At 45.6% G+C, this 11732-nt stretch overlaps 1 protein-coding gene across 1 annotated transcript in view; it reads left to right on the forward strand.

The window, feature by feature from the left end:
• si:ch211-191i18.2 (uncharacterized protein LOC564095 homolog) overlaps positions 1-11514 on the forward strand; it is a 13824-nt gene extending 2310 nt beyond the window's left edge. Inside the window, exons 2-5 of the mRNA XM_061255456.1 lie at positions 6666-6749; positions 7363-7481; positions 9264-9385; positions 10557-11514. Of these exons, the coding sequence (XP_061111440.1) occupies positions 6666-6749; positions 7363-7481; positions 9264-9341 (281 nt within the window). The 3' untranslated portion in view covers positions 9342-9385; positions 10557-11514. The remainder of the gene's footprint in view (positions 1-6665; positions 6750-7362; positions 7482-9263; positions 9386-10556) is intronic.
• Positions 11515-11732: the final 218 nt, after the last annotated feature.

Genomic DNA, 11732 nt, shown 5'->3' on the forward strand with positions numbered 1-11732 from the left:
CATGTTTTGTTTTCGTTTTTTTTCTAAATCACTGACCCGTTTGCGTGTCATGTGAGCAAAAGCACAGACAGTTTTTTTCATGAAAACAAAGTGATGATTTCAAAGAGTTGAGGGTGGCAGTCCGTAGGTCGATGGACTGTCAGGCCGTGATGTACGGTCTCTCCTGCATGGGCGGGGGGTTTGATCCTCTGCCATGTCGCTCCCTGCACTTCGATCCCCTCTCTATCTGCGACCCTCTCCACTGCCTCCCTGTCTGAATAGAGCAGAGAAAACATGAAAGGGGGGGGGGGGGGCTCTTAAAAATAAAAGACTTTGGTAGTTTTGCGGGGGACTGTCGGTGATGCTGTTCGACCTCTGCTTCATTCGCCGAGACTCTAGAACACTCTCCCTCGCTTCATTTCCTGCCCTGCTCTCTCATTCTGCGGGCCTCTGCAATCTTTGGATTTATTTACTTATTTTTGGTCATGTGATCTTCTTCTTTGTTTGTCTGGAATTGGAGGAACTTTTGAGGTTTGAGGCACACTGTTTTCCCCCCCTTTTTTACTTTTGGTTAGATCATCCTTTCTTTTCTTTTTTTTGTGTGGGAAAGCCACAGGGGGAGGACGGCTCAGATTCCGCGGCGCTCTGTTTTAAATACTCCTCCAGTGATGAGTATCATAATGCATATGGTGGGACTTAGTGTTGGACCAAACCAAAACACGGGAGAATCTCCAGTTCTAAGGAGCGCTTAGATAAATCATATTTATATTAGCGTGCGTGATGAATCATATTTATACTGGCTCTGTCTTAGCCCGAGCGCTGGGATGGTTTAAATACTCCGAGACCTTTCATGTTACCATTAGAGATGGTCTACAGGCAAATCCAAATCTGCTCTTCTGTCGCTGGTAAAACTATGGTTTACTTTACAGCTGCCGTGTGACTTGTGTATATCTTGTCTAAACTTTAATTCGAAGTGTTTTTGAGGAAAATTTAAATACGCGTGTAAAATGGTGCACAAGACCGATCACTGTAGATCTGCCAGGTTTACCTTACTGTTGTCATGTGACATGTATGTCTTGTGTGAACTGTAATTTTAACTGTCCTGCCCCACCGATTGCAAAGCACGCAACTCTTTGTAAATGCTTAGGATTGTGTGCAAAGCTTACTCTGGAATTTTATTTTTTCTGGAAAAGTCATTCAAGCTCCACGGTGTTTGACTTTTAATCAGGCACGCCCAGACAACAAAAGTTAAATGGGATAAAATGAAAACAAGCAAAACAAAACAAACCTTCAGATTCAGGGACTCAATTGGTACAGGGTGCACCAATCGTTCATAAAATCTAAAATATCAAGATTCTGGTCTTTCCTCGGATTGACTTGTACACACCTGCTAACACTTTAAAATATTGGCATCAGAACAACACGTTCACTGATGAAGACTGAGATTTCTTCCAGCTTCAGCTTTCATGTTTTAAAAAATGTTGATTGGAAACTTAGAAGAAATTTTTTATTTTGGTAACACTTCACAATAAGGTTCCATGAATTGGCATGTGCTAGTGTAGTGTAGTGTCTTTGTATGTCTTTAACCCAGCTACATATTGGAATGAAAAAGTACTTAGTGTACATATTAATGGAGCAAGACACCTAACCTCCAATTGCTCCTGACAAGCTGGTTGGTGCCTTGCATGGCACCAATGTGTGTGTGTGTGTGTGTGTGTGTGTGTGTGTGAATGGGTGAATGAGAGGCATCAATTTGGATGAGGCACTTTATAAATGCCAACCATATACTATTAATGGTTAACTAATTATAAGTTCATCCCATGGTTTGCTAATGTGTAAATATCATGTAACAAATGTATTTGTCCATCATTAATTCCTGTTAACAACTAAATTAGATAATGCCAATTCATGACCCTCATTGTAAAGTGTGACCCTTGTTTTCTTGGTCATTTACCCAATCCCTGACTTCATGGGAGAATCTTGTATCAATTTCTTCCACCTTTACCCTTAATATTCTTGCAATTCTTTGATATGGAGGGTGTGTCGGTGGTCGTTACATGTAACCACCGATAACCTAGGCCTACTTGGAATAATGATTAAGCATATTCTGCTTGTTGTCCTCATGTATAGAGCTCACATTTCTCAACGTGTTTATGACCTCTGGCCTACTTCTCTATGCCTACACGTCAGAAACACAAAAACCATGCGGTAGCTAAACACACCTGGCAAAGAATTTAACTTGGATCTGCCTATGTGGGCCGAACCAGAAGCGGACCTGTTTGGTTCATCGGGGAGAATCTTGTCGTCAGCTTGTGCGTTAAACGTTTTGCCTATCAAAAGCTCCGCATTTGCGAGTGCACAGACAGAGCCGTTGCGCCGAACGCACTGCAAGGGCATGGGAAAACGTCCCCACCATCTTTCTGAGGGACACACGTGCCAGACTCATAATGGGGTCTACACGTCCTGAATCCAGAGCTCGTAAGGGGCTGATCTACTTCCAAACGCTGTTCGCTGTTTGTCAAAGGGGGAGAGGCGGTTACTCAGGGGGCGTGTCCCGTAGTTTCTATGACGACATAACCGACAAGATCTCACCAGCAGCTGGTCGCGAGAAAAAGCAACAGCGTTGGCGAGAACTGGAGCGCTTGTTGCCGTGTGTCGTCACGCCGCGTCAAGCCTGATTTATACTTCTGCTACGGTGTAGCCTATTCGTAGCCGCGTTCCCCGTGCCGTAGGCTACGACGCGTAGTTACATTTCTGGGGAGGTGCGCATCAGGCTACACCGTAGGCTGCGGCCTAGGGGACGCGGCTATGCGTAGGCTACACCATAGCTTCTACGTGGATTCGACGCAGAAGTATAAATCAGGCTTCACCGTGAGGCAAACGTTTAAAAGTGTAATCCAAATGTCAAAAGGCGGTAGCTAGTGTAATGCAGGCTGTGATTTGTTTAAAAAAAAAATGCTGTGTTAAGTTTTCACTTCGGGGACAAAGGAAATGCAGAAACCGCGTTCGTTCGAGAGGGTGCTGGGGACTTACTGACAAGCGACGCGCTATTTATAGCACTGCAAATCTGACGGAGATAATATCGGAGGCTTCATCACTGATATTTTTAATAACACAGTTCTCCCCTCGTCCAGAAGCAGGGCATGGGCGATAGAACGGGGACGGCTTCAGGCGGTGCGTCGGTAATTGCGCGGACGTGATTTGAACGAACACGGCTGTCGTCATGGTGCTCCGTGCGCCGAACGTTCACGTTGTTGCCAAGCAATGGGACCTGTTGCTCACGCGGCCTGGCATCGCGTTGCTTGTTCGAATTCCGTTAAAGAGTTGGGTCTCAGTGTGTTGGGTCTCAGCTGAACAGAGGGTGACGCAGAACCAATTCAACAGCCCATTCATTAATTCATTCATTATCCTAACCTGCTTATCCTGAACAGGGTCGCAGGGGGGCTGGAGCCTATCCCAGCATACATTTGGCGAAAGGCAGGAATATACTCGGGACAGGTCACCAGTCCATCGCAGGGCACACACACCATTCACTCACACACTCCTACCTATGGGTAATTTAGACTCTCCAATCAGCCTAACCTGCATGTCTTTGGACTGTGGGAGGAAACCGGAGTACCCGGAGGAAACCCACGCAGACACGGGGAGAACATGCAAACTCCGCACAGAGAGGTCCCGGCCGACGGGGAATCGAACCCAGGACCTCCTTGCTGTGAGGCAAATTTAACAGCCCACCCATTTTATTTTACCTGCTCACAGAGGGCAGGGTGCAACCTCACTGCCTCTCCAGTTATCATACACATGACCACCGACAACCTAGGCCTACTGGGAATAATGATGAAGCATATTCTGCTTGTTTGCTTCATTTATGGAGCTCACGTTTCTCAACGTGTTTCCGAGCTCTGGCCTACTTCTCCATGTAAATGGTAAATGGTCGAGCGAGGGAGACAGCGATAGAGAGAGAGAGTGAGGGAGACACAGACAGAGAGAGAGAGAGAGATAGAGAGAGAGAATGAGTGAGTCTTTTGTCTGTGGTGCTACACTGTATGGGACTTCCTGTTTGTTTGAGTGGGGAGAACTGACTTAACCAGGGAAAACTGCCAAAACCCCCCACGGGCGAACGGATGAGGCTTCATCTTAGAAGCGTCTGATGAAGACATACAGATGAGAAAAGAGGGGGAGGACAAGACCTGGAGGGGAAGCAGAGGAGAGAGAAAGAAAAAAAGGAGGAGTGGGAGTGAAGGATTAATATTTTTTATTGGCTGTTAGTGCTGCTCTCTGTCCTCCCCTGGATGAGAGCCTTGGATTGCACTGCTGTTAGATGTGGTTTTCCAGCCTTCTACCAGGAAGTGACCCAGCGGGGTCACATGACTCCCCGCCAGGGTTTTTCTTGGGGGTTGGGTCATTTTGACTCCGCTGTTTTGGCTGAGACTGTCAGAAGGACCCCCTGGAAAGCCAGGTCTGGAGGTGCTTTGGTGATTGTTACATCAGCATTAAGAATATAAGATGTGCCTATCACAAGTTCAGAGTTCGGTCTCAGCCAGCGCTTAACCACACCCAACCCCACTGAGAGCTGGGATTGGCCCAGGGGCTGAAGAGGTCCAATTTTCAGCCTCAGCTAACCGTTAAACTGTTGTGTGTTCAGTGGAGGATGGGCCCCCCCTCTATAGCTTGGTCCCTTCCCAGATTTCTTCCCATCTGGGATATTTTTCTCACCTCTGTTTGAGGGTTTTTCTCCCCACCAGGGAGTCTTTATCTCGTGTGCTATCTGGGGGATATTTACAGGGGTATGTTTCCTCCCTTCTGCTACTCTGGACAGCATCTTCCCGAGAGTCTGCAGTGAAAAGCACAAGACAAATCAAATTGAATTGAATTGAACATGAGCATTGCTGCTGCTGCAATTGTACATTCCCTCTTGGGATCTTTTGTCTTTCTAATGTTTTTCTGTGGTGACAGCAAGGCTTGTATTTGGTGATTTAAGCCCATATGTGTAAAATGCATTGCTGGCAAAGTGACACAGACTTACCTCATAACATAAAAATAGCACAGCACTGATGGCTGGATGATTCATTAATTGTAAATAATTTGTTGTTTGAAACTTAGCTGCACTTCAGAAATGACAGCTGGAGTGGAATGACAGCAGACCCAGGGGACCAATGAAAACAGGCGGAGCCACATCTGGCAACCGTGTGTCTTGACAAGAAGAGAGCGATGCATTGTGGGTGCAGGGGTGGCTGAAACTCACACCAATCCCACGTTTTTCAGCTGAAAAATAACAGTGGGGTGAATTATGCTCCCGTAAAAAAAAACCTTTAGGGGTACCCCTTCTCTCCATTATCCCCAAAATCATCTCCACCCACACCCATATATTATTTAATTGACCTTTATTTAGGGAGATGGATGAACACCCCAGTGATGACCTGGGCTGTCCCTGTGGTGTAAAAGTGCTGTGGGATCTTTAATGACCACACCCAGGGCAGGGCACCTCCTCCAGCACAGAGTCCCCATCCCTATGCTGGGGAACAGCGTGGAACAGATTTAGTTTTTTGAGATTTCTATTTTGTCGACAGAGGTAAGAATTAGGGGGTGTGAATCTCAGGGTTCACCACAGTAGCATACAATTTCGATTCTTGAGGCAGTTTGATATTTGTCAATAACAAAGTTACTGAAGCCGCCCCGTCTGGCAGCAACAATCATTCCACGGCCAAAGTCACTTAGATCGCATTTCTTCCCCTGTTTGGTCTGACCATGTCTGTATGCTTTTATGCATTGATTGCATGATTGCATATTTGCATTAACAAAAAGGCGTCAATAAGAGTTACTTACTCTGTGTCTAATGGAACGTCAGCCAGGAAAAGCAGCACTGGTGTGAGTCAGGATGACGTCGAGTTGGAAACGTAAACAGTGATGTTGCCATATGATTATGGACATTTAAATAAGTATTTTGTTATGATTCATAATGAAAGGATTGATTTTTTTCACTTGTATTGACTGGACAGGATCATTGGCCTTTGACCTGATACATTGATCCAGATCAATGTATGGTAACACCCCCAGTGCTAGTGCCCCTTACTGGTCCACCAACACCTCTCCCAGTTTTCTCAGGAGGTCTCCCAAGCATTAAGCAAGCCCAGAAGCTTAACTTCAGGTGTCAGATTACGTCAAAAGGACAGTCCTTCCAAATGTGTGACCTCACAATGTGTGACATCACTGTATGTGAGAACGACAAATCAACGTTGGGAAACGCCTGAAGACATGAGCAGGCATCTCGGCTCCGCGCTGGATTGACGTGGCTTGTTGCCCGTAAACTGACTTGCGACAGACCATAGGGTTTTTTTGGGTAGTACTCAGGGCCTTCGCTAGTGGGGTGAACGGTGGTGACGATTCTAGGGGCCCACTGCGTAGGGGGACCCACTGCTGGAGAGGCCCCCCAAAAATCCCAGTAGGATGGGGGGGTCCAGAACAATATTCTATAAGGGGACCCAGAATTCTCAACTATGCCCTTGGTTGTCCTGTAACATGCACTTGGGGCATTGGTTAGCCACTGACAGAGCAAAGATCGTGTTTGCAAGGTGGGTGTTTTTTGGGGGGAAAGCAGGGTTCTTTGGTGGAGGATGGGACGTCCCACGTCGGACAGGCTCGGCCTTGAGCTCAGCGCGGGTTTTAATGGCGGCGTATCTCTTCAGCTCAGGAGGAGGACTACGGGGACTACGATGTCACTGCCTCACCCGACTACGACTACAACGCCACCTTCGACTACTCCTTCTTCAGTGAGTTTGGGGGATGGAGAACGATACACACCGGTATAAATAAGGGATGAAAAATAAAATAAATAAATAATAACTGTGAACAATGTTTGCCACTGAAACAGAGTCCAACTGGGAAGAGTTGATTTAACACTGAACATTTTACTGTGTATCCCAGTGCTCAAACTCACCTTTGTCTACAGCTTTTTGCAGTAAAATCATTACATTACATTGCATTAGGTTACATTACATTATATTATGTTACATTACATTGGATTGCGTTATGTCACACGTTAAATTACATGAAGTTACACTGCATTAGGTTACATTACATTATATTACAATACGTTACACTGCATTGAGTGAGAAACATTTTTCGGATGCTTTCAGACACAGCGATTCACTGTGCCAGATGACATAACCACACGCACACGTTATTGAAACCATCGCACACACAGTGCGACCCTGAGGCTGGAGGGGTTCTGTGCTGATGGGCGGGAGGCGTTCTGTACTGATGGGCTGGAGGGGTTCTGTACTGATGGGCTGGAGGGGTTCTGTACTGATGGGTGGGAGGGGTTCTGTACTGATGGGCTGGAGGGGTTCTGTACTGATGGGCTGGAGGGGTTCTGTACTGCAGGCAACACCAGCGGGGGCATGCAGGAGCTGGAGGATATCCTGGAAGGAGGAGTCCTGCGGGAGGAGGAGGATGAGGACGAGGAGGAGCCTGAAGACAGAGGCGGCAAGAAAGAAAATGCGGTACTCTAATTTCCATTTCAGTTATTATTGTTCTTTCTTCTGTGCCTCAATGCATCATTTTGCTACCGCTACCGCTACTACTGCTACTGCTACTACTGCTTCCGCTACCGCTACTGCTACCGCTACCGCTACCGCTACTGCTACTGCTACTACCGCTACTGCTACTGCTACCGCTACTGCTACTGCTACTGCTCCCACTACTGCTTCTGCTACTGCTACTACTGCTGTTGCTACTACTGCTACCGCTACCGCTACCACTACTGCTACCGCTACCACTACTGCTACCGCTACTGCTACTGCTACATTCAGTGAGCACAGGTTGCACGGGTTGCCGGTTTGATCCCGAGGTACATTTCTGTTATTCAAGGATCAAATTTGCCCTAAAAGTACAGTAATGTTCTCTTTGAGTACGATTTCTATGCAAAAAACAGGATACTAATAAATTATGTATTACTGGCTAGCGGTACAAGTTGATGTACCTACAGGGTACCGCCCCAGTGACAAGCATTTGTACCTTTTCAGGCATTTTTTGTACCTTTATTTCTGAGAGTGCAGTGATATGAAGCCCAACAACATAACAACATAATCTTACATTTAGCCTTACTTTAGCCACATGCTAACACGCTCACACCTTGTCCGGCACGACAAACATCATTCAGAGACTTTGTCTTGCCTTTTGCGCCCGGCGGCTGATGTAGATGGAGGGTTTGGGGTTTGATTCCTCCCTTTTATTGACTCGGCCTGGCAGCTGGGTGACCTTTGACCTCTCACGTTGACACAGCACTCCATCTTCGTCAGAGGATCCCAGCAGACCAATTATGTTCTTTCAGTGAGTCCCTGTCTGCAGTGAAAAAAACACTGCTTTAAAATCTGATTTATGGCTTTAAATGCGTTGCTTGGAAGGTAGTGCCATTCCTGTAACACAATTTTTCATGATCTCTCATCAAATCTGGCAAACTGGACTGTATTTGTTTTATTTATGTATTTGTTTAGTACTAGCCCTGTCTCAAGTCTCGGCCCGTCTGCCAAAAAGAACAGGCAGAACTCAAAATCAACTCGGGAGTGAGAGGAGTTGCTGCCATGGCGATGGCCGGTAATTTCCCATGAAACAGGAAGTTGTTTTGAACAGGAAGTGAGGGACCTAGGCTGGGGGCTGTGTGGGGAAGTATGTGCAGTTGATCAGGGGCACCAGGGTGTTTCACTGCCCCATCTGCTGAGTTCCAGACCCCAGAGTCTTGGGGTACAAAAATCTGCAGTAGGGGAGAGCAGGGTCTGTTTTGACACAGGGCCGAGTGTTACCTGATGTTCTTTTGCCCGGTCAGAAACAAACTAGCCTGCTGTACACCCCCATACGTGTGCTCTCTCACCTCAGATTTCAACAGACCGGTTTCCTGTCAATTATTTGCTCAGAAAACATTGTGTGACAATCGAACGCTTGTCACAACAGACCCCACTCTCCCCTACTTGAGGTTTTGGTTTATTGGTATTTATACAGATGCCCCCACCCAGATTGATTCACACTTGTCGGCACAAAATCCTGAAAATGTGTGTTTTTGATCTTGTGTGTGACCCTTCTCCTCTGACCTCATTAACAAGACGTTTTTGCCTGCAGAACTGCTGCTCACTGGATGTTTTTTGTTTTTCGCACCATTCTCAAACTCTAGAAATCTGAAGAGATGAGCAGTTTCTGAGATACTCAAACCACCCCGTCTGGCACCAACAATCATTCCATGGTCAAAGTCACTTGGATCACATTTCTTCCGCATTCTGTGTTTTGTGCAGGCCTGCTGTTCGTCTCCAAGCCTGTTGCTGTTTCACAGTCTCCTGCTGATCCAACTGTGCTGGCTGCTCTGTGCATGACCAGCGGCACAGCCCAACATGGCTCACAGCACAGCACCACCAAGGTACAGCACAGCACAGCACCATAGAGTTATAGTGGAGCACAGCACAGAACCATAGAGTTATAGTGGAGCACAGCACAGAACCATAGAGTTATAGTGGAGCACAGCACGGAATCATACAGTTACAGTACAGCACAGCACAATAGAGTTACAGTACAGCACAGCACCATAGACTTACAGTACAGCACAGCACCATAGAGTTACAGTACAGCACAGCACCATAGAGTTACAGCACAGTACAGCAGAGCACCATAGAGGTATAGTGGAGCACAGCATAGGACCACAGAGTTATAGTGGAGCACAGCACGGAATCATACAGTTACAGTACAGCACAGCACCATAGAGTTACAGCACAGTACAGCAGAGCACCATAGAGTTATAGTGGAGCACAGCATAGGACCACAGAGTTACAGTGGAGCACAGCACAGCACCATAGAGTTACAGGGGGCCCCATTAGGTCACCGTCTTTATTTATTTATTTTTTGACAAGAGCTCCACACATATAGGGATGTATGTTCCCGACAGTTTAGACAGTAGGGGAGCGCCCAAGGCAGCATATTAGTGAAAAAAATACATAGAGAATAATAAAAATTAAACACAAACAGCAATGCGGAGGAGGAAACATGTATTTCAGTCCAATCCCGCGCTTCGTTCTGGTTCGAGACACAAGAGCTGGGCGTTCGCCCAAGTGTTTATTTATACGAAACACATGTGTTTCGGCCCGAGGATTAAATAAAAGTCTTAATTTATTTATTTTATTGTCATATGGTCTTGACTCGTGTATATATATTGACCGAGACGTGTAGACATCGCATGGCTTGGCACAAAACAAGCCAACAAAAGCAATAGCTAATTCGCCGCAAAACAGAGTCATGGTATGGATTGATTTAAATATATTTCTAACTTCTGTCAGCAGGCGGCGCTTAACGCACAGTTAAAGATTTGCAGGGCACAAGTTTTCACCAGTTCTGCATGTTGTTGGGATCTGAAAATCGCCAATACGGTAACTGAAGTTTGCATACAATTTGTACTGTTCTGAATCTAAGAATTACCATCAGCATAACCTATCCCATCGGGGTCAACCTTTCATCTTCCGCTAAAAGATATATGCTATGATTTGACGGGAAGCATGTCCAGCACGCCAAAATAGCCCACTTGTGACAATTTGTTTCAGGTGTCGCCATGGATCAAGTAGCGCAGGAAAGAGGAGGGGATTCCAGCGAGTCACCTGAACGGAGAAATCTACACGACCACTATTGCCCGACGCCACTGGTCTGGCATTATTTTACATACTGTCCATGCGTCGTTCTACTGCGTTGGCTATGCCGTTACTAGCTTACTGTCGTTATAGCGAGAAGCTTGCGAGCTACAGTAGCTATACCGTGCACATTTGTTTACAAGCGTTCGGGTGTGGTGTGCGCCTTTTCTTTAAAAAATAAATAAATATTTTTTTTACAGACATTTACAGAACAAAAAATGTAAACACAGGATCTTTCCTCAGGTATGGCCGTTTTTTTAAGCTTTGTAAGCAAAACCTGCAAGCAGCCACGTCTTTCTGGGGCACTGCGCTCCTTTCCCATTTCGCACACGTTTATACGCAGAAGTAGCCTCGCCTCACTTGTGTGAAAAGCCATCTCGTTCTTTGTGCAGCAGTAACCTACTTTTTTTTTGTTACTATATTTAAGGGTACCTGGGTCTTTTTCCGGAAAAGTAATAAATAGTTTATTTTACAACGCTGATCTGTCATTTAGGCCTAGCTGTATGTGGCTTGCACGTGCTTGCACTTTTATAAAAACCGTGCGCAGTGTTCCCGTTACGGTGCCGGTTTTTATAAACGCTTGAAATGTCCAATTAAATATTTCAAATATATATATATATATATATATTTTTTGTGTTGTTCCAATTGAACCACTGTGCTCTTTCTGGGGGAAAAAGGGTCCATATAGGAACCCTTATTGGTTCTTTAGAGAACCCTGTGTCAACGATGTGAAGTATGAAAGCTATGGAATCATAGGGTTCTTATTGGAGCTATTTTCTTCCGAGAGTATAGGTGCCTTCGAAGAAACTTTTGTTGTGTGCAAAATATATACATTTCTAAATGTTTTTATTCTTTAATAAATATTTTTAATATACGTCCCTGATCATTCTTTTCACGATAGGCACTTTAATGTTCATACCAAAACTCAACCGTGCTACATGCACGATTATTAATAATCAAATACGGCTGTTTCTCTTCTCTGAATTGAGTTGTAGTGTTATTGGCGTCACACCTAAAATGGAAACTCACGGGATTTTTAAAAATGTTATTCAGCTATGAGAAACGTCTAGGTGTGGCAGATACTGAAAACCT

This window comes from Conger conger, chromosome 9, assembly GCF_963514075.1.
Source record: "Conger conger chromosome 9, fConCon1.1, whole genome shotgun sequence".
NCBI lineage: Eukaryota > Metazoa > Chordata > Actinopteri > Anguilliformes > Congridae > Conger > Conger conger.